The 27,547-nt window shown below is 44.1% G+C and overlaps 2 protein-coding genes and 1 long non-coding RNA gene across 3 annotated transcripts; all 3 read left to right on the top strand.

Moving 5' to 3' along the window:
* Window positions 1-492: 492 nt before the first annotated feature.
* Window positions 493-8,751, top strand: LOC106586582 (coiled-coil domain-containing protein 93). The gene is given in 25 exon segments (XM_045707658.1): window positions 493-801; window positions 981-1,064; window positions 1,066-1,095; window positions 1,209-1,294; window positions 1,387-1,498; window positions 1,595-1,693; window positions 1,823-1,879; window positions 2,508-2,565; window positions 2,568-2,607; window positions 3,292-3,328; window positions 3,560-3,661; window positions 3,780-3,830; window positions 3,927-4,013; window positions 4,137-4,250; window positions 4,384-4,520; window positions 4,640-4,689; window positions 4,692-4,705; window positions 6,581-6,655; window positions 6,762-6,833; window positions 6,983-7,091; window positions 7,178-7,260; window positions 7,522-7,559; window positions 7,673-7,752; window positions 7,918-8,016; window positions 8,211-8,751. Coding segments are annotated over 24 exon segments (1,746 nt in total). The 5' UTR covers window positions 493-681; the 3' UTR covers window positions 7,929-8,016; window positions 8,211-8,751.
* A 150-nt stretch (window positions 8,752-8,901) lies between these two features.
* LOC106586581 (zinc finger protein 654) lies at window positions 8,902-27,524 on the top strand. Its single transcript, XM_045707657.1, has 13 exons — window positions 8,902-9,063; window positions 14,424-14,569; window positions 19,383-19,464; window positions 19,674-19,809; window positions 19,939-20,141; window positions 20,261-20,397; window positions 21,454-21,595; window positions 21,735-22,016; window positions 22,191-23,678; window positions 23,852-24,621; window positions 24,782-25,198; window positions 25,434-26,374; window positions 26,750-27,524. The coding sequence occupies exons 1-13, from the start codon at window positions 8,941-8,943 to the stop codon at window positions 26,752-26,754; spliced, it is 4,872 nt and encodes a 1,623-aa protein (XP_045563613.1). The 5' UTR covers window positions 8,902-8,940; the 3' UTR covers window positions 26,755-27,524.
* On the top strand, window positions 9,072-12,535 carry LOC123730527 (uncharacterized). The gene is made up of 2 exons (XR_006761982.1): window positions 9,072-11,743; window positions 12,458-12,535. It is a non-coding gene; the product is annotated as an uncharacterized lncRNA (long non-coding RNA).
* Window positions 27,525-27,547: the final 23 nt, after the last annotated feature.

The raw sequence follows: 27,547 nt of genomic DNA, 5'->3' as shown, positions 1-27,547 counted from the left end.
CCTATTGAGAATATCTCCCCCATGACAGATGAACACTGGATCTGAGAGCAGCAGAGGGTTGATGACACACACACACACACACACACACACACACACACACACACACACACACACACACACACACACACACACACACACACACACACACACACACACACACACACACACACACACACACACACACAGCAAATAGATGTTACGTTTTATGGGACAAACTGATGGTTTGCATTATAGGCCTATGGCAGGATCAGTGGACAGGATGTGTACTTGATGGTCCTGCTTCCTTACATCACTTCAACAATTGAGGATCATTAATCACAACGTGCATGATTTATTTGTCTCCAGGAATACTGACAACCCTGTTCAAATGAAAGATTCAATGATGTTGGAAAGGCTTCAGACCAAGAGAGCTTCATCATGTCAGCCTTTCCATATAATCTTTAGTGGCATTAGACCTCCCTCCAGTGGACGAAAGTGGAATTGCAACGTTTAGAACCGCTGCAGCGATTCACATCCAACATTGTTCCCTTTTGTTTTTGTAAATGTTAACTCAATTCTCACTTTATTGACTCCCATCACTCGAAAGTGGCCGTGTTGCAAGTGAGGTTAGCTTACTTTTTGTATAAAAATTACAGCTACATCTTGACCGCACAATTTATCAAGGATTAAGACCAAAGTCATATGCTTTCGTCATGTTACTACACACCACAGTCCAACATGGCGGCCACGTCTGTTTTCCACAGAGGGAGAACAGGGTCGAAAATAGGAGCTCAGTATGATCAAGAGGGCAATCTTATTCAGGTAACATATTTTTGTGTCTGTAATTTTTCCTAATATGGTGCGGTTTCTGTCATAATATAACAACACAACATTGCAATGTAAACATTTATGGGTTTGCCACTTGGCTAGATAGCTACAGGAGGTAGCGAATTCACAGTTTGCTAAATAAAGCAACTGATGTTAGCAACTGTGGCTTGCAGGTTGAAACAAGGAAGGACGAGGAGCAGAGTGTCAAGCTAGCAGAAATCCTGGAACTTCTGCTTGCTGCTGGATATGTCAGAGCCCCGAATAAAAGGACTGGGACCTTTAGACAAGGTGAGAACCAACTTACATTACAAACCTGAAGATCTGCAGGCTTTTGATTCCTGGTTTTACCATCTCCTCGCTACCCTTTCTATTTCCATTCCCTGAACCATGTCTTTTTATAGGTGGTTGGAGGGATGACATGGTGCATCACAACATTTAACTTTGACATTGATGTGGATCTGCTGTTCCAGGAGAATTCAACATGTAAGTAGCTAACATATAGCATTGTTTTGTTTACTGTTAGTGATGTTGCTGGACCAGTGTAACTGATGTTGGATGATTTTGTGTATATCTTTGCAGAGCTCTCACAGAGAAGATTGTCTCTGTTCTGCCCAAAATGATGTGCCCTCATCGCCTGGAGCCCCATCAGATCCAAGGGCTGGATTTCATCCATATATTTCCAGTGATACAGGTGTGTATTCCTGAGACATTAGAGTTTTGTAATAGAGTACCACACTTGGTTTGTGACCTCATGTCTGATTCATTGCCTGTGTTGTATGATCTTCAGTGGCTGGTGAAGAGGGCCATAGAGACGAGGGAGGAGATGGGAGACTATGTGAGAGCCTATTCTGCCTCTCAGTTCCAGAAGACACACAGCTTCCCTGAGGTGAGTGCTGTTATTGTAGGGTGGGTCCATGGCAGGGATATTCAACTCCAGCTCTACTCATTACATTTCTAAGTGCAATGTTCTGAACTTTTCACTGAATAAACCCCTGTCGTATTGTCTCCATCCTAGGATGAAGACTTCCCCCAGAGGAAGGAGAAGGCTGTGAAAGTAGTCCTAGATGTATTGGTGAGTGACTCCCTGACATGAAGCTGACATGCCATGCCTGGGTCAAATTATTCCATGAGCCTTTACAATAAAGATGGTGCTGCAGTGGATAGCAGACGTTTTACAGGCTTCTGACCAATTCTGCTTATATATACATATCTACCTCAATTACCTCATCGACTCGACTCGATACCGGTACCCGATGTTTATAGCCAAGTTATCGTTACGCACTGTGTATTTATTCCTCCCTTATTTTTCTCTTTGCGTTGTTGGGAAGGGCCCGTTAGTAAGCATTTCACTGTTGCTCCTGAGTGGCACAGCGGTCTAAGGCTCTGCATCTCAATGCAAGAGGCGTCACTACAGACACCTTGGTTCGTCTCCAGGCTGTATCATAACCAGCCGTCCCATAGGGTGGGGCACAACTGGCCCAGCGTCGTCCGGGTTTGGCCGGTGTAGGCCGTCATTGTAAATAAGAATTTGTTCTTAACTGACTTCCCTAGTTAAATAAAGGTTAAATAAAAATAGTCTACACCTGTTGTTTACGTAGCATGTGACAAATTAAATTTGATTTGTTTTAAAGACCCCCTTGTAATAGTATAGAAACTTTAAAACCACACAGCATGTTGTTTTTCTCCTCTGGTATTGACAGGAAGTGTATAAACCTCATAGGAAATACAAGAGACAGGTTGAAGCAGGAGCGCTGCTGGACGAGAGTCCAGGGTTCACTCCACTCTATTGGAGTATGGAAGGTAGGCTGCCTGTCTCTCTCGCTCTCTCCGTATTCAGTCCTCCATATCCAACTTTCTCCACAGTTCATGTTACATGTTCACATAAAAAAAAAAATGTTTTACCTTTATTTAACTAGGTGGGTCAGTTAAGAATAAATTCTTATTTACAATGACGGCCTAGGAACAGTGGGTTAACTGCCTTGTTCAGGGGCAGAAGGACAGATTTTTACCTTGTCACTGAGAATCAGAACCAATGTGATCCCATCCCATTTGACAATTGTGTTCCTTTCATTTTCCTATTCTTTTCCTGCATCTCATCCATCCTTATATTAGAATGTCAGATGACCTTCTGTAAGTATGTAAATGGACTCGTTCACTGCAAGGAGAGTTTCACATGAATGCTTGTTGTGTGAGTGTTTCGATACAGAAGAGAGTACAAAACTTCAAACAAGCATGGAGTGGGTGTGTGTGTGCATACATGTGTTATGTGCTCCTTTCATGTACCAGTATCCTAACAGCAGTGGAGGCTGTTGAGGGGAGGACGGCTCATAATAATGGCTGAAACGGAGCAAATGGAATGGCATCAAACACATGTTGTTGATACCTTTCCACTATAACGCTCCAGCCATTACCACGTGCCCGTCTTCCCCAACCAGCCTCCTGTGCCTAACAGTGATTTAAGTACTTATTACTCCTGTGTTTTAGACGGTATGGATTCAGCAAGCAGACAAAACAGGACCAGGTGAGCTTTATTGAAATTACTGTCATATGTGTAAAGTTAATTGTAGCGTTATATGAATTCAAAGCCTATAACTACAGCCTTCTACAGAAAGATGAAGACCGGGACAAGAGGTCGATCATTACAACCAATATTACAGGGATGGAGACTGGTAGATCATAGGTGTTCTGTGAACTGTAGCTATAGTAGAAAGTGAAACCCCGATGAAAGATGGTATCCCCCTGTTCCCTACAGGCAGAGGAACGGAAAGCCTCGTTGATGCCAGGCTCTCAGGCCACACCCCCAGGGATTACAGAGGGGTCGCAGGAGGAGGAGGACCTGCAGGCAGCGGAGTAGGTGAGGTCACATCACATGTGTATCGCTCTAAACCCAACCGTAGCCCCATGTCCAATACTACAGAAATGCATCCCTCTTTGTGATGATGTCCCTGACTCCCTGTGATATATCCTCTCAGCTGCGCATCAAAACACTGATGACCAGCATGGCTGCCATGGCGACTGAGGAGGTAGGCATGGCTTTAGTTCTACTCTTGGCCAGTGCCTTTACTGTGTGGTTGATTACTGTGTAAAGTTGTTTTATTTCATATGTAACACCAACACAGGGGAGGCTAACGGCTAGCACAGTGGGACAGATAGTTGGGCTGCAGTCTGAGGAGATTAAACAGACAGCATCTGAGTATGCTGAGAAGGTGAGCGACTCCCACAGCAGGGTTAAATGGTTAACTGCAATCATAAAATATTTGTCATATTTTAAAGAATAAGTCAATGCCACAGTGTGTAGTTAAATATTTCCACATACACATTTCCATCAGTTGGAGAGGTCTGCAGAGGACCGTCCAGAGCGGTACGGGCCAGTCCAGCAGCACCGTAGGATAGTGACCTCTCTGAACAAACAGATCCAACAGAAGACCAAGCAGTTGGAGGAGGTGACGACTGGACTTTATGAATTTCACAGAACGTTGTGTAAAATAGCCATGCATTTCTTAAATGGAAGGATACGATGCACTTTATTTTCCTGTCAGAAGTAACTAAAAGTATGTGTATTTGGTGTGTTTTCAGCTACAAGCCAAACACCTGTAGGTAAAATCAGGGTGTGTGGAAGCTAAGAGCAAACTGATGGAGGCCACAGAGCAGTCAGAGAGACTGGAGAAAGAGCTGAGTGCCCTGGAAGAGGCTGAGGGCCGGGCTGATACTGGGTGAGTGCTGCACATACAGACCAAACCATTAGGGCATTCATTCAGTGGTTGTTAGTATATAAACTCCCTGAAGTTATACAGGTGTTTTGGACTTTTCTCATCCTCTGTGTGTGCCACAGACTGTTGGAGAAGCTGAGGGCTCTGGTAGGCATGAATGAGAACCTGAAGCACGGACTCATTGTAGAGTAGTAGAGAGTCTAGAGTCTGCATACTTTCAAATCAAATGTTATTTGTCACATGCACCGAATACAACAGGTGTAGACCTTACAGTGAAACGCTTAGTTACAAGCCCTTAACCAACAATGCTTCAAGAAGTTTAAGAAAAATACGTTTTAAGTAATAAGCCCCCCAAAAAAAATATGAAAATAAAAGTAACAAATAATGAAACAGCAGCAGTAAAATAACAATAGCGAGGCTATATACAGGGGGTACCGGTACAGACTCAATATGCAAGGGCTCCGGTTAGTCAAGTTAATTGAGGTAATATGTACATGTAGGTAGAGTTAAAGTGACTATGCCAGAGAGCACCAGAGAGCAGCAGCAGCGTAAAAGAGGGGTCTCGGTAGCCCTTTGATTAGCTGTTCAGGAGTCTTATGGCTTGGGGGTAGAAGCTGTTAAGAAGCCTTTTGGACCTAGACTTGGCGCTCCGGTACCGTGCGGTAGCAGAGAGAACAGTCTATGACTAGGGTGGCTGGAGTATTTGAACATTTTTAGGGCCTTCCTCTGACAACACCTGGTATAGAGGTCCTGGATGGCAGGAACCTTGGCCCTGGTGATGTACTGGGCTGTACGCACTACCCTCTGTAGTGCCTTGCGGTCAGAGGCCGAGCAGTTGCCATATCAGGCAGTGATGCAACCAGTCAGGATGCTCTCGATGGTGCAGTTGTAGAACATTTTGAGGATCTGAGGACCCATACCAAATCTTTTCAGTCTCCTGAGGGGGAATAGGTTTTGTCGTGCCCTCTTCACAACTGTCTTAGTGTGTTTGGACCATGATAGTTTGTTGGTGATGTGGACACCAAGGAACTTGGAACTCTCAACCTGCTCCACTACAGCCGTGGCGATGAGAATGGGGGCGTGCTCGGTCCTCCTTTTCCTGTAGTCCACAATCATCTCTTTTGTCTTGATCACGTTGAGGGAGAGGTTGTTGTCCTGGCACCAGACGGCCAGGTCTCTGAAGACCTCCCTATAGGCTGTCTCATCGTTGTCAGTGATCAGGCCTACCACTGTTGTGTCATCAGCAAACTTGATGATGGTGTTAGAGTCGTGCCTGGCCATGCAGTCATGAGTGAACAGGGAGTACAGGAGGGGACTGAGCACGCACCCCTGAGGGGCCTCCGTGTTGAGGATCAGCGTGGCGGATGTGTTGTTACCTACCCTTACCACCTGGGGGTGGCCCATCAGGAAGTCCAGTATCCAGTTGGAGAGGGAGGTGTTTAGTCCCAGGGTCCTTAGCTTAGTGATGAGTGGGAAAGGGCAGTATTGAGTGCAGTATAGATTGCATCATCTGTGGATCTGTTGGGGCGGTATGCAAATTGGAGTGGGGCTAGGGTTTCTGGGATAATGGTGTTGATGTAAGCCATGACCAGCCTTTCAAAGCACTTCATGGCTACAGACGTGAGTGCTACTGGTCGGTAGTCATTTAGGCAGGTTACCTAGTGTTCTTGGGCACAGGGACTTTGGTGGTCTGCTTGAAACATGTTGGTATTACAGACTCACTCAGGGACAGGTTGAAAATGTCAGTGAAGACACTTGCCAGTTGGTCAGCGCATTACGTCCTGGTAATGCATCTGGCCCTGCGGCCTTGACCTGTTTTAAAGGTCTTACTCACATCAGCTATGGAGAGCGTGATCACACAGTTGTCCGGAACAGCTGATGCTCTCATGCATGTTTCAATGTTACTTGCATAGAAGTAATTTAGCTCGTCTGTCATAGTCCGTCCATATGACTTGTTAGATTTAAGTTTGAAATGGAACTACTTCACAGGTGTATTTGTGATGTAATTCCCTTATTTCCTGGTAAGAGGAAAACAACTAACATGGAGTGCAATTTTTTTCCAGGAGGAGATGGATCGCCTGCAGCAGAACATTGAGGACCTGAAGATGGAGTCAGGAGATGATACGGAGGACGAGAAGGTAACACACTCCCAAGACCAGCTAACTCTTTTTTTTGTCTATGTTTAACAAATGTTACACTGTGACTGACTTTCTTTCCCCCTCTCTCACTCTCTCTCTCCCTAAGGAGAGGAGTCACCTAATCGACAAGCAGTACAACACAGACAGAGATAAGCTACAGAAGATCAGACTGCTGATGGTAAAAGCACCAATGCACACTGCTGTAGCAGGATTCATTCCTGCTTAATCAATTTGAATTCACTTAGGCATTCTGTTTGGAGCATGCAAATAGTGGTCCTCTTACCAAATCCTTTATTTGCTCATGACCTGAGGGCTACTCTCTGATAGGCTCGGAGGAACCGTGAGATCGCCATCCTGCAGAGGAAGATAGACGAGTTGCCGAGCAGGGCAGAACTGAACCAGTATCAGAAGAGGTTCATTGAGCTCTATGGCCAAGGTAGGTATCTTAGCCTCAACCACTTACTGATTTGTTAACAATTTCTTACATCAAAGAAACATTACTTTTGTGTGTGTGTCCCCTAGTTTCAGCAACACATAAAGAGACCAAGTAGTTCTTCACCTTGTATAACACATTAGATGACAAGAAGGTATACCCAGAGAAGGAGGTAAGAGGAGAGGGCATCAGTTTCATAGAGCCATTGCAGCTGAAATCAGCTTGTTTACTCATGTGTTTTTTTTATTTAACTAGGCAAATCAGTTAAGAACAAATTCTTATTTACAATGATGGCCTAGGAACAGTGGGTTAACTGCCTTGTTCAGGGGCAGAACGACAGATTTTTACCTTGTCAGCTTGTCACCTTTCGGTTACTGGCCCATTGCTCTAACCACTAGGCTACCTGCCACCCCGTGTTGATCTGTTTCTGTAGGTGAACTTGCTGAATTCCATCCATGACAACTTCCAACAGTGAGTATTTTCACAATTTACCCTTTATAAACCTATCCTGCTTTTCGTATTATGGGTAATGAAGTCCAGCAGGTTTACCTCCTGTCTAAGCCGTGATCTTCTGTCTTGCTCAGGGCGATGGCGTCTTTGGGGACCAAGGAGCAGTTCTTGAGACAGATGGAGCAGATAGTGGAGGGAATCAAACAAAGCCGCAGTAAGTTGAGTACAGTAACTAACCATCTCTCATCTTCACTGTCTGCTGCCTAATGATAGCTTGAACTGAAGACGCCAGGTGCTTTCCGCCTGGCCCTAGTGAAAAACACTTAAATATGGCAGTGCTGTGTGATGCATATTGGTGATGTCTCCTCCTGGTCTACAGATGGAGAATAAGATGAGGAGAGACCAGCTGAATGATGAGTACCTGGAGCTTCTGGACAAACAGAGGCTCTACTTCAAAACTGTCAAGGACTTCAAAGAGGTGAGGCCTGAGAGAGAACCGCATTCGGGTTATGTATGGTAAAACATGCCGAAACTAGTTAACTGTTTTATGAATGTGTTCTGCTGTAGTCTCCCAGAGCTGATTTTATTTTTGTCTTTTTTTGCATTTTCCCTTCTAAACTGATAAAGTGAATCACTGATGTTGTTTTACTAATCCAATACTCTTTCTTACAGGAGTGTCGTAAGAATTAAATGCTGCTATCCAAGCTGAGAGCCAAGGGTGCTTCATAACCCAAATCACTGCCTCCAAAATAATTTCTCACTGTTATATAAAAACTAATCTCATCAATCAACGACTGTATGTCTTGCTGTCTGAATCATGTATTCTCCTCTATTTGGGGTCACTTGTATTGTATTGCCTTATTCTGCCTATTGTATTGTGCTTTGACATTCCACGTTGCTTTGCAGTATGTGGATAGTGATGCCACTCCTGGCAGGGCAGAGAGATTCTTGAGGGACATCAACCGCCCTTTGCACGGTGACATGAATGTTCTCTCTACGTACCATTTATATTAAGGTGCAGGAACTCTATACTTTTGAGCTAATATTCTAGGAGATGCAGGATCTCCAGCAGAAGAACATTTGAGGTGCTGGTACTCAGTTCCAGTGAGCTCCTGCCCAAGTCAAGCACTGGCTTTACCCATGTGTATTGATCTCTGTTGTCTACCCAGTTTATCATCACTTTGGCACTTAATAAAATAAACCATGCACAGTCCGTAAGATTTCCTGCAGTTTAATGCCTGGTCATAAAAAAATGTAAAAGCATTACGAGCAACTGCCTTGCTTTCTCATAACCCTTCATATTGATGTAGTTTTTATCCAATCTAGATCCAGGATATTAGTTGTTGTAGTATGTCAACCTATCCGCTAGTAGGCCCTTTATGTGCAAGGTAAACGAGCCAGTATGGCGGAGGGGGAAAGTGATTTGGAAACAGACAGGCTAGAATTGGAACTGGAGACTTTGTACATATACTCTAACGACAACTGTTCGGTACAAAGCAAAGAATATTGCTCTGAGTTTTGTAAGGTAAGCTAAATCACGACAATTCCTGGTTTTAGTTGGGAGAGAGGCGAGTTCTTAGGCCAAGCTTGCTAGCTACTATTAGCCAGTTGCTTGCAGTACGAAGCAGTTCAGCTACTGTAGATGGCTAGGAAAGTAATGTATTTGCTAACGTTACGTAGCATCGCGTTAATTAGCTAGCTAGCATTCATCGCAAATGAAGTCAACCCATACTGGCCTAGCTAGCTATAACCTTACCCTACAGAGCTTTTATTTCTCTTTGAGTTGGCTAGCTAGCCAACTTTAACTACCACTATGTGACGTTGCACGCTAACTATGGGTGCGTTCGTAAATTCACTAGCTATCTACTCCGAATTCAAAGCACTCGAAGAATGAGGAATTTACGAACGCGCAACATCCGTAGAATATGACCGATTTCAGTACTGTAAACGGCAGCACAGTCACCACCGCTCTTAAATAACATGAAAACAGCCTAACCAGTTCTGCTAGGGTGATTAAAATGGCCAGAGTGAGGTGTTCTCTCATTTGTGTCTGGAAGTAGCTTGTTAGCAAGCTCATTTAGCTTGGATGTTTGACTGTTGTTGTGAGGCCAGAACGCTCTGATCAACCCTACTCCTCAGCCACAGCGTACGATCAGGAGAGCGTAACCAAAGAGCTGTCGTTTCCAATGGGAGCAAATAAATCCTAGTGGGCAGAACAAGCAAGGAGATGGGCAGAGCCTAGAACGAGCTAGCGGGATCCAATTGGCGCGTTCTAGCATTTATTTGCATATTTCCGTTAGGGAACGCATACTCTGATGTGCGTATTAACTCGATTCGCCCTTGCACTCCTAAACAACACTATTTACTATTTTGTATATTTATATTTTGCAAATGGTAAAGTCTACAAAACGCAGTCCACTGTTTGTTACAGATTACTTTTCTGAACTGTATGGAGATCAAATGTTTCATCGAGGAGAAAATGTGCAGAATGTCGGCCAAAATCAATTTTCTCCCACTGCCTGCTACTGGGTTTCGTCTCGGCAGGATATTTGGTAGTGAGTGGAAACGCCAACCAGATGCTTCACATTTATACATCCGGTAAAATATGTCTCATTGTTCTGTGGCGAAACGTTCTGAATTTATGAACGGACAACAATGATCTGACAACGCTCTGAATGTACGAACGTTCTCCGGAGTCTATTTACGAACACAACCTAGGATTGCTAGCTAGCATGCAAAGCTGTCTACCTATCACTGTGAAGAAGCCTAACGTTACTGATTGTGTCCACAAGTTTAGTTAAAATGACAATAAGCTGGCATGTAGCTCGCTGTGCTGCAATACGTTTTTCTTCGCTAATATGTTAATACAGTGTTTACATTTAGCCAGTTGGCTAATAAGCTAGCTAAAGCTGTCACATCAAATCAAATGTATTTATATAGCCCTTCTTACATCAGCTGATATATCAATGTGCTGTACAGAAACTCAGCCTAAAACTCCAAACAGCAAGTAATGCAGGTGTAGAAGCACGGTTGCCAGGAAAAACTCCCTAGAAAGGCCAGAACCTAGGAAGACACCTAGAGAGAAACCAGGCTATGAAGGGTCTGTTGGCAAAAAGCTAGGGTGACCAGATTTAAAATACCCATATGGAGGACAACAGGATAATTGTAGGACAGTGTAGCCTACATTCATTTTAAAAAATGGCAGCACCTATTTTTAACACCCCCAAACACCAAGTAATGTTAGTTTCAAAATGGGCCATCACTGTTAATCATGAATGACAATTTTTCACGTCAAACGTCCAAGTTTCATCTGCATGTCAATCATTTGATCTCAAATCAGTTTCATGGGAATATGCATTTAGATCAAGTTTTTTTGTGAGCAGATTACAGCAGATGGTGTTAATTGAGCAATAAGGCCCGAGGGGGTGTGGTATATGGCCAATATACCACAGCTAAGGGCTGTTCTAAAGCCTACTGCAACACGGAGTGCCTGGATACAACCCTTAGCCGTGGTATATTGGCCATATACCACCAACAAACACCAGAGGTGCCTTATTGCTATTATAAACTGGTTATCAATGTAATTAGAGAAGTACAAATACATGTTTTGTTATTGATTCAGCAGCTTTGATCTAAGCACCATTGTGAGAAGCGCTCCACTACAGCCTTGCTCCCACGGCACCGAACGAGCTAATAGAAACACACGTAGCCTACTTTTTTTGCCTCACGCAAAATTTGGTGATGCAGAAACGAGAGACGAGAAATCTGGGAATATTTGGCCAACAAATAATTTCTGGTTGGTCTCAGGGAATGTAAAACAGATAAGGGAGTATTTTAAAACGGGACTGATTGAAGTAGCAGCAAATATGTTGAATGAGCAAATAGTGAGCATGGAGAGCCTCAAGTTTTATGAAATGACCTTAAATGTTAAGGTACCTTACTTCGTCAGAAGCACGCATTTTGTAAGTCGTTAGGCCACCCCAGCGGGCACATCTTCACGCTTGACACTTTTGAATGTGAGAAATAAAAGTATTATCTAAGGTTCTTTAATCCCCTGCTTCCCAAAATCCTCTTTGCTAGTTAGCGGGATCGACACTGGTAGACTGTCCTTTTCTTCTGCCTGCGGAACAGAAATGCTGGAAAACAGTGCCTAACAGGCAGTGGCGAAGGACACCGTCTACCGGTCGCTCCTGCTAGAACATCAGGTTGGAGCGATTGCATGTGTTAGCTTGCTAGTTAGTGACACCGTGTTCTAGATTGCCCTCATCGTATTTAACAGAACTATGGGGAAACCGGTGCCTGATAGGCGGGGACGAAGGACACTGTCTACCAGTAGCATCCGCCTCCCGCTAGAATAGCAGGCTGGGGCGATACCGTATGCTAGCGAACTAGGTAGCTAGTTAACGACACCATGTGTTAGTTAGCTTTCTAGTTAGCTAGCGCACATAGCTAGTTAGCACACGGTGTAGCCACAGGTAGCAGGTGTAGCCCCCGCCTGCTGTGTTCCGGACTAGCTGGATAAACTAGCAGTGTCCTTCGCTCCAGCCTGCCTATCACCTGCTGTCGTTAACAGAACTGCGGGAAAACAGTGCCCGACAGGCAGGGTGAAGGACACTGTCTGCGGGTGTATTGCTAGCTAGTTACTGTTTTCGGCCCCGCTCATTTTTCAGTGGAGTTTATCTGCGGCTGATATCCAACATTGTGCATTGACACCACGTACTGCACTGGAGAGCTCCCGCTGTCCTAGCTTAATAAACATGTACCAATATAAGTATAGAGGTGTTCCTGCATATGCAGGATCGATCTGAACTGCAGGCTGCACTTGAACCCTTCTCCCAAGTTTTACTGGAATTTAGCCCCAAAGTATTTGAGAAATGTGGTTGATTGATGATATGCCTGTCTCATCTTGCGCTGCGCAGAATCAGATCTCAACGACTGGATATGCGTTTAAAGAGTAACTCTCAACCCCAAGTTCAGCCTTTGCCCAGCACCTCCAAGAAAAAGAAAATAATGCATTAAGGTGAGAAGTTGTGGTTGGGGGGAATTGCTCATAAATATTCGTTTATTGGTGGGTAAATGTACCTGATCCCAACACTTTCTCAGTAAAGCATTCTTACCATAAGTCCACTGGCACACTCATAAAATAATGGCCATCGCTTACAAATGTGGTTCTGGACAGTTACCTCACAGTAGTAAGGCGCTGAGTTCATGAAATCTATTGCCACTTGCTGTGTAACATGCAGACCACAACGCCTGCAAAATAAATGTACACATGCATGTTATTCAATAATTTCATCCAAACTGCTCGCGTGTGTCAACAAGCATTTGCGTAACCAGGCGCTAAAATAGAGCTTGGTTCTATTTTAGACGCTTGTTGCGCTGCAAGTCCCGCCTCTCCCATTTCATTTGTTTTTAGGAGGATATACCCACGTGGGTGATTGGCAGACGAATGATGTCCACACTCCAGTCCAGTTGGTTGATGCACCTTAAAGTTGCTTGCCAAATGCCATATAAAATCCAAAGAACAAGACTGAACTAGGAGAGATTACTAGAAACTAACTAGAGCTGTGTTCGAATACTCATACTAACCCGCACTGATTATATAGTATGCTTACTGGTCATAGTATGGATGTAGTGAGTATGCCAAAAGTTCCTGCGTACTAATTTCGCGAAAATATGAAGTATACGCACGTTCTTCAGGAAATGGGCGTGGCTTCACATAGTTTTCAGTTTTGAAGAAAATGGCGGAAAATATGCAGCCAAAGTCCAACGAGAACTAACTGACAAATGTTAAGAAAATGTAATGACTTTTCAAACAAGTTACATTACACGTTACGTTGGCTGACAATTTGTTAGCTACGAATAGCATTTTTTTTTATTTAACCAGACAAGTCAGTTAAGAACACATTCTTATATGCAATAACGGCCTACCAGGGAAGAAGGGGATTCGATCCAGCAACCTTTCGGTTACTGGCTCTAACCACTTGGCTACCGTCCGCCCCTAGTTACGTAGTTGGATAAAAAATACATCGAACTTGCCATGCAACTAACCAACGTTTATTGACTTGATTATTCACATCATTCTTAGCTAAGTGGGATAGTCATTGTGCGTTTCAATGGACATAGCAAGAATTGTCAATCTTCTCCGATTTCAGAGCACTCGCACGGTTGAATATGGCGGGTGTCAGTAAAAAAGCGTAATTAAATTGTTGCCAGCAGCACAGTTCCAGTCACCAACACTCTGGATAACATGAAAACAGCAACGGACTGCGCCACCAATTAGTTATAACGGGTGGCAAAAACATAGATATTGTTGACATAATGACCACCAGTGTAATCAATGTCTTTTTACGAAGGATGTAGTTACAAATTAAACGTATCATCTTCATAGTAAAACCACACAGATGTGTATGAAACGGTAAGCAGAAACGTTGAATTTATTCATATGAGCAAATGTGCCTTACTTCCTTTTGAATTTTGTGTAACGTTAGTAGTCTAGTCAAAGAGAGGATCATGTAAAAAATATATTGGCTCACTCCACTTGCCAATAACGTTGACAAATAAGGCGCTCTGTCACTTGATTTTATAGTAAGTCTTGAGGTGGTACTACCCAGCACATCTAACGAGAAATGAAACCCAATTTGAGTAGCACTCTTCCATGAAACATTCCCTTGCCACATGGTCTAAAATCTAGATTGCTAGCCAGCTACACACGTCTCGACTGCACAGATGCTGAGATCTCTACAATACATGAAAATCACCTGAAAAAAGGTTTTAATATTTCAGAATTCAGGAACCACAACAACACATGACATACGGATCCAATAATGTGCACTGGCCTGTGTATCTCAATCACAGCCCCTGTATCTCTGTCTTCCTGTAAAGCTGGTAGAGGTGCACACAGGGAGATGGCAGGTGCCGCTGCCCCAGCTGAAGGTGCTGCGGACGGCTCTGACCTGCTTCACCAGAGCCACTGTTGCCTACCCCGATGACTGTCAGCACGTCTGTTATGCTCTCAGCAGCTTGGCTTTGTAAGTACTTGTTTGGTTTTCATCATGTAATGCTGACCCACACTGTACAAAGCTGACTTGAATATTCTCTTTCAACAATGTGCTATCCAGCACGACTGTTCTCTGAAAGTGTGTGTGTGTGTATATATATATATATATATATACAGTTTGTTTACAGACAGATTATTTCACTTATAATTCACTGTATCACAATTCCAGTGGGTCAGAAGTTTTCATTCACTAAGTTGACTGTGCATTTAAACAGCTTGGAAAATTCCAGAAAATGATGTAATGTCTTTAGAAGCTTCTGATAGGCTTATTGACATAATTTGAGTCAATTGGAGGTGTACCTGTGGATGTATTTCAAGGCCTACTTCAAACTCAGTGCCTCTTTGCTTGACATCATGGGAAAAAAATTGCAGACCTCCACAAGTCTGGTTCATCCTTGGGAGCAATTTCCAAACGCCTGAAGGTACCACGTTCATCTGTACAAACAATAGTACGCAAGTATAAACACCATGGGACCACGCAGCCGTCATACCGCTCAGGAAGGAGACGCGTTCTGTCTCCTAGAGATGAACGCACTTTGGTGCAAAAAGTGCAAATCAATCCCAGAACAACAGCAAAGGACCCTGTGAAGATGCTAGAGGAAACAGGTCCAAAAGTATCAATATCGACAGTAAAACGAGTCCTATATCGACATAATCTGAAAGGCCGCTCAGCAAGACAGAAGCCACTGTTCCAAAACCACCATAAAAAAGCTTGACTACGGTTTGCAACTGCACATGTGGACAAAGATAGCACTTTTTGGAGAAATGTCCTCTGATCTGATGAAACAAAAATAGAACTGTTTGGCCATAATGACCGTCGTTATGTTTGGAGGAAAAAGGGGGAGGCTTGCAAGCTGAAGAACACCATCCCAACTGTGAAACACGGGGGTGGCAGCATCATGTTGTGGGGGTGCTTTGCTTCAGGAGGGACCGGTGCACTTCACAAAATAGATGGCATCATGAGGGAGGAAAAGTATGTGGATATATTGAAGCAACATCTCAAGACATCAGTCAGGAAGTTAAAGCTTAAAGATCCTTACACGGAACCCAAACCGGCTGCGCATACATTTATTTTGTCCCCCCACACCAAACACGATCACGACACGCAGGTTAAAATATCAAAACAAACTCTGAACCAATTACATTCATTTGGAGACAGGTCGAAAAGCATTAAACCTTTATGGCAATTTAGCTAGCTAGCTTGCACTTGCTAGCTAAGTTATCCTATTTAGCTAGCTTGCTGTTGCTAGCAAATTTTTCCAGGGATATAAACATTGAGTTGTTATTTTACCTGAAATGCACAAGGTCTTCTACTCCGGCAATTAATCCACACATAAAACAGTCAACCGAATCGTTTCTAGTCATCTCTCTTCCTTCCAGGCCTTTTATTCTCTTGACTTTATATTGCGATTGGCAACTTTCATAAATTAGGTGCATTACCGCCACTGACCTTGTTTGTCTTTCAGTCACCCACGTGGGTATAACCAATGAGGAGATGGCACGTGGGTACCTGCTTCTATAAACCAATGAGGAGATGGGAGAGGCAGGAATTGCAGCGCAATCTGTGTCAGAAATGGAACTGAGTTCTATTTTAGCCCTTGGCAACGCAGACGCTCGTTGGCGCACGCAATAATTGAATAACATAGATTTCTAAATTTATTTTGCAACGCACACGACGCGAGCGGTGTGGTCAGCCTGTAACTGACCTAAGACAGGGAATTTTTACTAGGATTAAATGTCAGGAATTGTGAACAACTGAGTTTAAATGTATTTGGCTAAGGTGTATGTAAACTTCCAACTTCAACTGTATATATAGATAGTACCAGTCAAAAGTTTGGACACACCTACTCATTCAAGGGTTTTTCTTTATTTTGACTATTTTCTACATTGTAGAATAACAGTGAAGGCATCAAAACTATGAAATAACACATATGGAATCACGTAGTAACCAAAAAAGTGTTAAACAAATCAAAATATATTTTATATTTGCGATTCTTCAAAGTAGCCACCATTCTCCTTGATGACAACTTTGCACACCCTTGGCATTCTCTCAAACAGCTTCACCTGTATTGCTTTTCCAACAGTCTTGAAGGAGTTCCCACATATGCTGAGCACTTGTTGGCTGCTTTTCCTTCTCTCTGCGGTCCAACTCATTCCAAACCATCTCAATTGGGTTGAGGTCGGGTGATTGTGGAGGCCAAGTCATCTGATGCAGCACCATCACTCTCCTTCTTGGTCAAATAGCCCTTATGCAGCTTGGAGGTGTGTTTTGGGTAATTGTCCTGTTGAAATACAAATGATAGACCCACTAAGCACAAACCAGATGGGATGGCGTATCGCTGTGGTAGCCATGCAGATTAAGTGTGCCTTGTATTCTAAATAAATCACTGACAGTGTCACCAGCAAAGCAACCCCACACCATCACACCACCTGCTTCATGGTGGAAACCACACATGCGGAGATCATCCGTTCACCTACTCTGTGTCTCACAAAGACACGGCGGTTGGAACCAAAAATGTCAAATTTGGACTCATGAGACCAAAGGACAGATTTCCACTGGTATAATGTCCATAGCTCGTGTTTCTTTGCCCAAGCAAGTCTCTTCTTCTTACTGGTGTCCTTTAGTAGTGGTTTCTTTGCAGCAATTTGACCATGAAGGCCTGATTCATGCAGTCTCCTCTGAATAGTTGATGTTGAGATGTGTCTGTTACTTGAACTCTGTGAAGCATTTATTTGGGCTGCAATTTCTGGGGCTGGTTACTCTAATGAACTTATCCTCTGCAGCAGAGATAACTCTGGGTCTTCCTTTCCTGTGGCGGTCCTCGTAAGAGCCAGTTTCGTCATAGCGCTTGATGGTTTTTGCGACTGCACTTGAAGAAACTTAAAAAGTTCTTGATATTTTCCAGATTGACTGATCTTCCTGTCTTAAAGTAATAATGGACTGTTGTTTCTCTTTGCTTATTTGAGTTGTTCTTGACAATATGGACTTGGTCTTTTACCAAATAGGGCTATATTCTCTATACCACCCCTACCATGTCACAACACAACTGATGGGCTCAAACGCATTAAGAAGGAAAGAAATTCCACAAATGAACTTTTAACAAGGCACACCTGTTAATTAAAATGCATTCCAGGTGACTACCTCATGAAGCTGGTTGAGAGAATTCCAAAAGTGTGCAAAGCTGTCATCAAGGCAAAGGGTGGCTTTTTGAAGAATCGCAAATATAAAAAATATTTTGATTTGTTTAATACTTTTGTTTGTTTACTACACGATTCCATGTGTTATTTCATAGTTTTGATGTCTTCACTATTATTCTACAATGTAGAAAATAGTCAAAATAAAGAAACACCTACTCATTCCTGGGTTGTCTAAACATTTGACTGGTACTGTGTGTATATATAGTTCCAGAAGCACAACCATCTCTGCAGCACTCCACCAATCAGGCATTTATGGTAGAGTTGCCAGATGTGCTTTTTACTGAGGAGTGGCTTACATGACAGCCCACTTGGAGGCACCTAAAGGACTCTCAGACCACGGGAAACAAGATTCTCTGGTCTGATGAAACCAATATTGAACTCTTTGGCCTGAATGCCAAGTGTCACGTCTAGAGGAAACCTGGCACCATCTCTACTGTCAGTGAAGCGTGGTGGTGGAGAGCACTCAGAGCCAGAGTGCTTAGGACCTCAGAATGGGGCAAAGGTTCACCTTCCAACAGGACAACGACCCTAAGCACACAGCCAAGACAACGCAGGACAAGTCGCTGAAGGTCCTTGAGTGGCCCGGACTTTAACCCAGATCGAATATCTCTGGAGAGACCTGAAAATAGCTGTGCAGCGACGCTACCCATCCAACCTGACAGAGCTTGAGAGGATCTGAAATGTTTTGGTACCCTTCCCCAGATCTGTGCCTCGACATAATCCTGTCCTTGATCAAGGCCCTTCTACCCTGATTGCTCAGTTTGGCTAGGCCGCCAGCTCTAGGAAGAGTCTTGGTGGTACCAAACTTCTTTCATTTAAGAATGATGGAGGCCACTGTGTTCTTGGGGACCTTCAATGCTGCAGAATTTTTTTGGTGTCCTTCCCCAGATCTGTGCCTTGACACAATCCTGTCTCGGATCTCTACGGACAATTCCTTTGACCTGATGGCTTGGTTTTTGCTCTGACATGCACTGTCAACTGTGGGACCTTATATAGACAGGTGTGTGCCTTTCCAAATCATGTCCAATCATTTGAATTTACCAGAGGTGGACTTCAATCAAGTTGTAGAAACATCTCAAGGATGATCAATGGAAATAGGATGCACCTGAGCTAGTGAGCTAGCCTAGTGGTTAGAGCTTTGGGCTAGTAACTGAAAGGTTGCAAGTTCGAATCCCCGAGCTAACAAGGTACAAATCTGTCGTTCTGCCCCTGAACAAGGCAGTTATCCCACTGTTCCTAGGCCGTCATTGAAAATAAGAATTTGTTCTTAACTGACTTGCCTTGTTAAATAAAGGTAAAAAAAATACATTCGAGTCTCATAGCAAAGGGTCTGAATACTTATGTAAATAAGGTATCTGTTTTTAAATGTAATTCATTTGCAAAAATGTCTAAACCTGTTTTCGCTTTGTCATTATGGGGTATTGTGTGTAGATTGAGTAAAAAAATGTATTTAATCAATTTTAGAATAAGGCTGTAACGTAACAAAATGTGGAAAAAGGGAATGGGTCTGAATACTTTCCAAATGCTGTGTGTGTGTGTGTGTGTGTGTGTGTGTGTGTGTGTGTGTGTGTAAATGTCATTTTCAGGAGCTTCTTTGAGCTGATGTTGTTCTTTGGGAAAGAGGAGTTCCTGGAGGCCCCCCTGAGGGACATATTAGCCTCTTTTCAGGTGAGGCAAAAAAGAGTCATGTTTTTATTCTCACTGTCAATCATCATGATGATCCATGTAAACTGTGTTAACGTGAGTCCCATTTCCTCCTCTTTGACCCTGAAGAAGGCACAGTGATGCCGAAATGTTGGTGATTTACCCAATACATTACTGGGAGTTTATATATAGAGTGTGTGACTATCTTTTATTTTTTTATTACTCCTCTGTAGGCCTGCCATCGCCGCCTGCTGAGACACAGGAACGTGTACCTGCTGCAGGTGAGGCAGATCATCAAAGATGGCGGTCCCTGGGAGAGACCTGCTCTGCAGGCCATCCTGAAAGACACAGCCCTCACACAGACAGAAGGTACACACACATTCTCTGTTTGTTTTTTTGTTTGTGAGGTTCCTATGCATTTCTTATTGTCTCTTATCTCCTCTCCCCCTCTCTTCCTTTTTCCTCTCTTCCTTCTCCCACTCTCTCTCCCTGTTAAAGTGGAGAAGTATTTGAGCTCAGAGAAGCCAGTGTTCTTTGAGCTGCGTGTGCGGTACCTGCAGGCCTGTGAGCGCGTGCGGGAGGCCATGGCCCTGGCTAAGTGCTGCCTGGAGCACCCAGAGGTGTGGAGGCACCTGTTCTTCCACCAGGCCTACCTCACCTGCCTGTACAAGGCCTCACTACACCAACACCTGCACGAGGAGGTACAGCAACCATCTATAACTACCTTTCACTCTATCTTCAGACAGTCTCTCTAATCAGAGTAGGTTGATGGACAATGAGCATCATCAGCATGGACTCATGGTTTTGTTTCCTCCCTCAGATGGCTGAGATTGATGGCAGAGACGCAGTAGAGATAATCTGTAACGCAGAGAGCCAGGAGAAAGATGAGCTGCTGCTGTCTCTGTGCAAAGCCTTCCTCAGCCAACGGCTACACAACGGAGACATGTACTACATCTGGTCAGTAACACTGTGATATATATACTTCATGTAGTACATCTGGTCAGTAACACTGTGATATATATATACTTCATGTACTACATCTGGTCAATAACACTGTGATATATATATACTTCATGTACTACATCTGGTCAGTAACACTGTGATATATATATACTTCATGTACTACATCTGGTCAGTAACACTGTGATATATATATACTTCATGTACTACATCTGGTCAGTAACACTGTGATATATATATACTTCATGTACTACATCTGGTCAGTAACACTGTGATATATATATACTTCATGTACTACATCTGGTCAGTAACACTGTGATATATATATACTTCATGTACAACATCTGGTCAGTAACACTGTGATATATATATACTTCATGTACTACATCTGGTCAGTAACACTGTGATATATATATATATATACTTCATGTACTACATCTGGTCAGTAACACTGTGATATATATATACTTCATGTACTACATCTGGTCAGTAACACTGTGATATATATATACTTCATGTACTACATCTGGTCAGTAACACTGTGATATATATATATATATATATATATATATATATATATATATATATATATATATATATATATATATATATATATATATACTTCATGTACTACATCTGGTCAGTAACACTGTATATATATATATATATATATATATATATATATATATATATATATATATATATATATATATATATATATACTTCATGTATTACATCTGGTCAGTAACACTGTGATATATATATACTTCATGTAGTACATCTGGTCAGTAACACTGTGATATATATATACTTCATGTACTACATCTGGTCAGTAACACTGTGATATATATATATACTTCATGTACTACATCTGGTCAGTAACACTGTGATATATATATACTTCATGTACTACATCTGGTCAGTAACACTGTGATATATATAACTTCATGTACTACATCTGGTCAGTAACACTGTGATATATATACCTCATGTACTACATCTGGTGAGTAATAACACAGTACTGTAACATAATAGAATGTTGTGTTGTTACAGGGATCTGGTGTTCTTGTGGAGCAGACTGTACCTCAGGGCCCATCCCTCTAAGCAGGGCTTCCTGTCTGAGTGTCGCCAGCTGATGCTGTCCGCCATCAACGCCAGCGCCATCTTCCCCTTCATCAAAGTCATCACAGCAGAGGTGGGTGTACAGCCAACCACCAACACATCTGACACTCTTGTTTGCTTGTAGTCCTAGTTTACCCTGACTTAGAAATCAACTTTGTTGTTCTGCTATTTACATAATTAAGTGTTACACATTGTTCTTATTTCTTTGCCAGATGGGTAGTGAGGGAGTGCCGTTGTGTGTGGAGCTTTGTGCTACAGCGTTACAGACAGACCTCCAGTCTGACCCTGTAACACGCTGTCTGCTGTGTAAGACCATGGCCTTCCTGCTCCCCAGGGACCTGGAGGTATGTCGCCTTTGTGCCCTGCTAGTGTTCTGTCTGGAACGTAGCATGGAGGCCTACAAGACCATGTATCTGCTCTACACATACCCCGATGAGGAGCCACACCCCCAGCACACCCATGTCAGAACCAACATCCGCTTCTATATCCTACAGGTCAGACAGGGAGTACGTTTGTCAAAAGCGTATTTCATTGTACAGTATGGCATTTGAAAGCCCATTGGGCTATGTATTTTTTTTCTATGTAAGAAAATGTTGGATTTCCTCATTGAGGATACATGTTGTAATAATAATGTAATACTTAGGATTGAAAACTCTGTCCTGGTCCAGGTGCTGAAGAAAGGTCTGTTCTTTGACCCAGAGTTCTGGAATCTGCTGACCCTGAGAACCCACTGTCTGGAGCTGCTGACTGACAAGGCCATGAGGGATGCTCTCAATGAGCTGAAGGAGGAAGAGGAATTGGAGCAGGTGGAGGAGGAGTGGATACCAAGCTACTGGATGGAGGAGGAGACATGCAGAATACACACAGACGCCTCCCACCTCCACCCACACACTAACACAGCACTGGAGAGCTCTGACACTGTAGGTCAGGAACATGAGGAGGCATTGAATGGGGATGCTCCTGAGTCACAGACAGAGGACTTCTCTGTGAGGAGGAGGAGGAGGAGGAGGAAGAGGAGGTGGAGGAGAAGAAAGTGTAGGTCAGATATTGAGTATGCTGACGACCCAGACATTAAGTACTCCCTCATTCACAATCTCAGTTCTGAAAGCTCCACCAAGCTACCGGCCAATCGGCAGAGAGAATACCTGGCCAGACATGTGAAGAACAAGATCCTGAAGAGACGCAGCAGGAAACCAAGATGGCTGCTCCTGGAGATGACCAGACAGACAGAGAACATGTCCCCAGGGGGAACGAGGGAGAAGCGACGGGAGGGAAGGAGAGGAGAGGGTAAGAGACAGGGAGGGGAGGGGAAAGAGAGGGGGCATGGAAAGGAGGATAAGAGAGAGATGAGGCAGGGAAGGGAGAGTAAGAGACCTTACCGTCGGACTATATCTTGCATGGAGCTGTCCTTCCCTGAAAATGAAGTGCCTGTTGACCAGGAAGTGGTAGAGAGTCATCTAGAACCCAGTGTTCGTATTAAACAACAGCACAGTGATTCTGAGAAATATGTTAACATGGGACAGCCTAATGGTGTGTATGGTGAGAGACCGTTTAAGTATAAACCAGAGTCAGACGTGGAGACTTCGGTGGTGGAGACTTCGGTGGTGGAGCCTTCGGTGGTGGAGCCTTCGGTGGTGGAGCCTTCGGCGGTGGAGCCTTCGGCGGTGGAGCCTTCGGTGGTGGAGCCTTCGGCGGTGGAGCCTTTAGAAGTGGAGCCTTCAGACGCAAAGCCTTTAGACTCCAAACGTTCAGTAGTAGAGCCTTCTGACATAGAGCCTTTAGAAGTAGAGCCTTTAGAAGTAGAGCCTTTAGAAGTAGAGCCTTTAGAAGTAGAGCCTTTAGAAGTAGAGCCTTTAGAAGTAGAGCCTTTAGAAGTAGAGCCTTTAGACGTGGAGCCTTTAGAAGTAGAGCCTTTAGAAGTAGAGCCTTTAGAAGTAGAGCCTTTAGACGTGGAGCCTTTAGACGTGAAGGTTTTAGAAGGTCCCAGTGAGCAGACTGACCCAGAGTTGGATGGTCCAGCCTTGGAGATGGAGGAGTGTCCACTGAAACTGTTCCACATCTACGCCAAACTTTCCAAAGGGACAGCTGCTAAGGAACTACTTTCTAGAGAAAGTGAATTCACAGTGACAGAGGTGGGACCAGACTCAAACACTCAGGTTAGTGTTATCTGGAGCAAAAAAAAATCTAGTGATTCATTCATCTATAATGTTAATCTATAATGTATTCTTAACCTTCCTCCAGAGTTCTTTAGTGTTTATCTAGTACACCCGGTTCTGTGAATATCACCTCTACACTTTGACAGCATAACAGCTTGTTTCTGCACCTGCAGGGTGAAGAGACTGAGCCAGGCAAGGCTCCAGTACGCTCCAAACACCTGCGCTTCCACTGCAGTCACTGCCAGAAACTCTTCAAGGGAGGCAACGTGGTGAGACACACCCTGGCCCACCTGAAGCTGAGGAAGACCAGGCTCAGCTGTGTCTTCTGCGGCAAACACTTCCAAAGGTACAACCGCGCCAAGGAACACGTTCTAGAGCACATAGAGGAACTGAGAACTTCCACAGCCAACATTAAGGTCAAACCCGCTGTCAATGGGGAGACATATCCCTCAAAGAATATTAATCAAGCCTCAGAGAACGAAGCGAAACCCGGTGAGAACGTGACCGAGCCCTCGACTCCGACGGACCAGCCTCCTAAACCCAAACGTGTTAAAGCCAAGCCGGTGGTGAGCAAGCAGAGTAGAATCATCCAGAACCTGAGAAACCTGATCAGAAAGACCCAGAAGTGTAAAATGGACACGGACAACCTGAAGTCTGTGGAAGTGACTGATGAACAGGTGACTGTGAAAGACAAAGTGGTGATCGTGAGAGAAGTGGTGCCTGGGAAGGAGACAGAGGGAGGAGAGGACAAGGAGAGCGAGGGAGGAGAGGAGGAGGGGAAGCAGAAGCAGTACCACCTGTGTCCTGCGGAGGGCTGTGACAGCATCTTTATGAAGATCGGCCCATCGCTGCTGAGACACGCTGTCACCTACCACATGGAGGACGCAGCCGTCCTGGACAAGACCTTCCAGTGGGGGAAGGGGAAGTGCCAGATCTGCCAGAGGTAAGAATGGTGTTCCCCACAGATTATTTCCCAGGTCAGATGCAAAGGCACAGAAAAATATGTAGGCTCCAACTAGACCAAAATGTACCTAGGTGGGGCAGGGGTTCCAACTTTACTATGGTGTCACTTATGTCTCCATCTTTTTCTTGTTGTGCCCCAGGCTCTTGTTGGTGATTGAGCACTACAGAGACCACATGAAACTCCACGATGCTCCTCTAAAACATCCGTGTCTCCACACGAACTGTGGCCAACGCTTCAAGACTGCCCAGGAGCTCAAAGACCACATAGACACCCACTGCCCTCTCCAGGCCCCCTGTGGGTACTCCGGCTGTAGGGAGATCTTCTTTACCCTCCCCTCTCTCCACGACCACGAGTGGAGGCACTATACCCAGCACCAGTCTAAAGACGAGCTGGAGCAGGGCGCTACCACAGAGCTGAGCCCTGAGGGCGAGGCCCCCGGGAAACAGAGGGCGAAGAGCCAGGATGTGACAGTGCACGGGTGGAAGGGGCAGAGGGAAACGCCTACTCCCAAAAGCAGGCGCTCTGATCCTCATGAGAAGTGCCTTTACTGTAACAGGTGAAAAGAGGGAGACTCCACACACTGCTGTCAAATTATTTCTATCAAAACAACATTTCAACCTTGAGGTGTTCTTCAGGCCAGGCCTGAGACACGACTTGCAGAAGCCAGTGAGAGCACCAAATCTACTGCTCTCCATGATTAGGCTGGGGAACCAGCCCATAGATGGTTAAGCTGGTAAATTAAGGCCTGTTGAAAATGGTGTTGCTTATGTCTCTATTCTTTTCTGTTCCAGGTACCTGTGGAACCACCAGCACTTCCTAGAACACATGAAGATCCATGATGCTCCTCTGAAACAGGTGTGTCTCCACCTGAACTGTGGCCAGCGCTTCTCCATAACCCACTTACTCTGGGAGCACATGGATACGCACCTGCCTCTCCAGGCCCCCTGTGGGTACTCCGGCTGTGGGCTGATCTTCTCCCACCTCCCCTCTCTCCACGACCACGAGTGGAGGCATTACATCCAGGCCCAGCCTAAAGACGAGCCGACAGAGGAGCAGAGCGCTACCAAAGAGGAGGGGCAGACTCCGGAGTTAGACACCAACGGTAACGACTATGACGGCCCAATGGAGACTCCAGGCACTGTTCATGGTGCTGTCACCACACCTAATCATTGCACACTGAAACTCATCAACGGCCATGATGAAAAGGATAAGAAAGACCAAGCCACCGAGACAGCCGTCCCTACCACCACTACCACCTCTCCCTCTCCCGCACCCCCATCCCAAACCACCACATCCACACACCCCCATCCCAGAATCCTCCAAAACATCACTGAGCCAATGACCATGAGGGACGTGGACAATATCGTTAGTTTGGCTCAGGTGGTGCCTGGCGGAGAGGAACCTGTCATTGCGGAACACAAGACCTTCAAACTAGAGGATCCTTCCTACCTACCACTGGCCAAAGCTCCCCTCATCCGCCCGCCCCCCTCTACATACCTGACCGAGGCAGCCCTCAGCATGCGCAAGCGCAGGAAGCCCAGCGAGATCACTTCCTGCGGGACTGGCAAAAAGAGTAAGGCTGCGGTAAAGGGGAGTGTGGTGGGGAAGGAGGCCCCTCAAAGACAGCGCTGCTCCAAGTGTTTCTCCTCCTTCACTAGCACCGAGGAACTGGAGAAACACCTCTCCCAAAATACCTGCTCCTCCCTCTTCAGCTTCGACTCCGATGATGACAGTGAGTAGCGTACATGGGAGTTTCTGTTCAGTGAATTTGTCAAACGAGGAGCTAGGGCTGTGACCATTATTACATTTGGGGTAACGATTAATTGTCATGCAAATATCCATTTATTATCAGAATTGTAATTTGTTGAAACATGTTTTGAGCTTGTAATGTACCATAATGCATCTTTGAAAAGGAGCTACGGTACACCTAATGAATAGAGCACAGCTTTATATCAAAAGGGAGAGAATGTTTTGAAACATGAATTTGGTCAACAACAATGACAAACTTGGTCAACAATTTTTCTATCGTATACAATAAGCATTTGCATAGTAATGTGACAACTCTGTTTTGTAAAGCAAATATAAATGTTGCTCTATTCCTTCCCAGGTTAGTGGTGGAGTGAAATGCTCTTCATGGTGCCGGTGGAGAATGATTTTCTGTTCATGTTCGAGCACTACAGAGACCATATGAAGCGCCACAATGCTCCTATCAGACAGGTGTCTCTACTTCTGTGTTTTATCTGTACTCTCTGAACTGGGCCTAATACAGGCACTACTAGCAGACAGTCGGCTCTGAGAGCTGTAGGGCCAGACTCTTGTGGCAGACTAATACTTGCAGCCTGAAGTTTGCCGGGCACTAAAAATACAACACACACAATCCTCTGCAATCAGTGTTACTGCTACACTTCACTGTACATACATGTGGACCGAACAGTACTGCCTTTCAGTCATTACACTTTGTTCAATTCTTATTTGCTTTAAAATCAGTATGAAGAATCACACTGTAGGTATGGTGCTTCAAAAGTACTTCTAATTGTATTGTTAGGCATAAGTTTTAGTTGGCACATAAAATGTGTATTTTAGTTCAGTATTTTAACTGATTTTGTTCTGACAAATTAAACTGTTTCACAATGTATTAGAAATTGATCATCTATGCATTTAATTTAAATATTTTGTAAAAGAGAATCCAAATGCATTTGAGAATAAAAATCACTGTTGAGCCCATAATGGGATGAATATAGTGATGTGCACTTACCTACATTGGTTGTTTATATGTACAAATGTTATTTAAGTTTGTACTCAATGTAAATATCCTCAATTCAACTATTTTTCTTAAAGAAAAGTCACTTGTTTTCAATAAACTATTTACAGTATAAACCAAAGTAGTGCTTTACTGCAATGGGTC

The sequence above is a fragment of the Salmo salar genome, chromosome ssa25 (assembly GCF_905237065.1).
Source record: "Salmo salar chromosome ssa25, Ssal_v3.1, whole genome shotgun sequence".
In the NCBI taxonomy this organism is placed as follows: Eukaryota; Metazoa; Chordata; class Actinopteri; order Salmoniformes; family Salmonidae; genus Salmo; species Salmo salar.
Note: the sequence above shows the minus strand (reverse complement) of the source record. Positions and strands in the feature narration are given on the sequence as shown.

Excerpts from the sequence above, each read along its gene's own strand:
- LOC106586581 (XM_045707657.1), top strand. The coding sequence starts at position 8,941 with ATGGCGGAGGGGGAAAGTGATTTGGAAACAGACAGGCTAGAATTGGAA. Across the intron at positions 9,064-14,423 it reads ATTGCTCTGAGTTTTGTAAG|CTGGTAGAGGTGCACACAGG; the intron begins GTAAGCTAAATC and ends CTTCCTGTAAAG. Across the intron at positions 25,199-25,433 it reads AAGTGCCTTTACTGTAACAG|GTACCTGTGGAACCACCAGC; the intron begins GTGAAAAGAGGG and ends TTTCTGTTCCAG.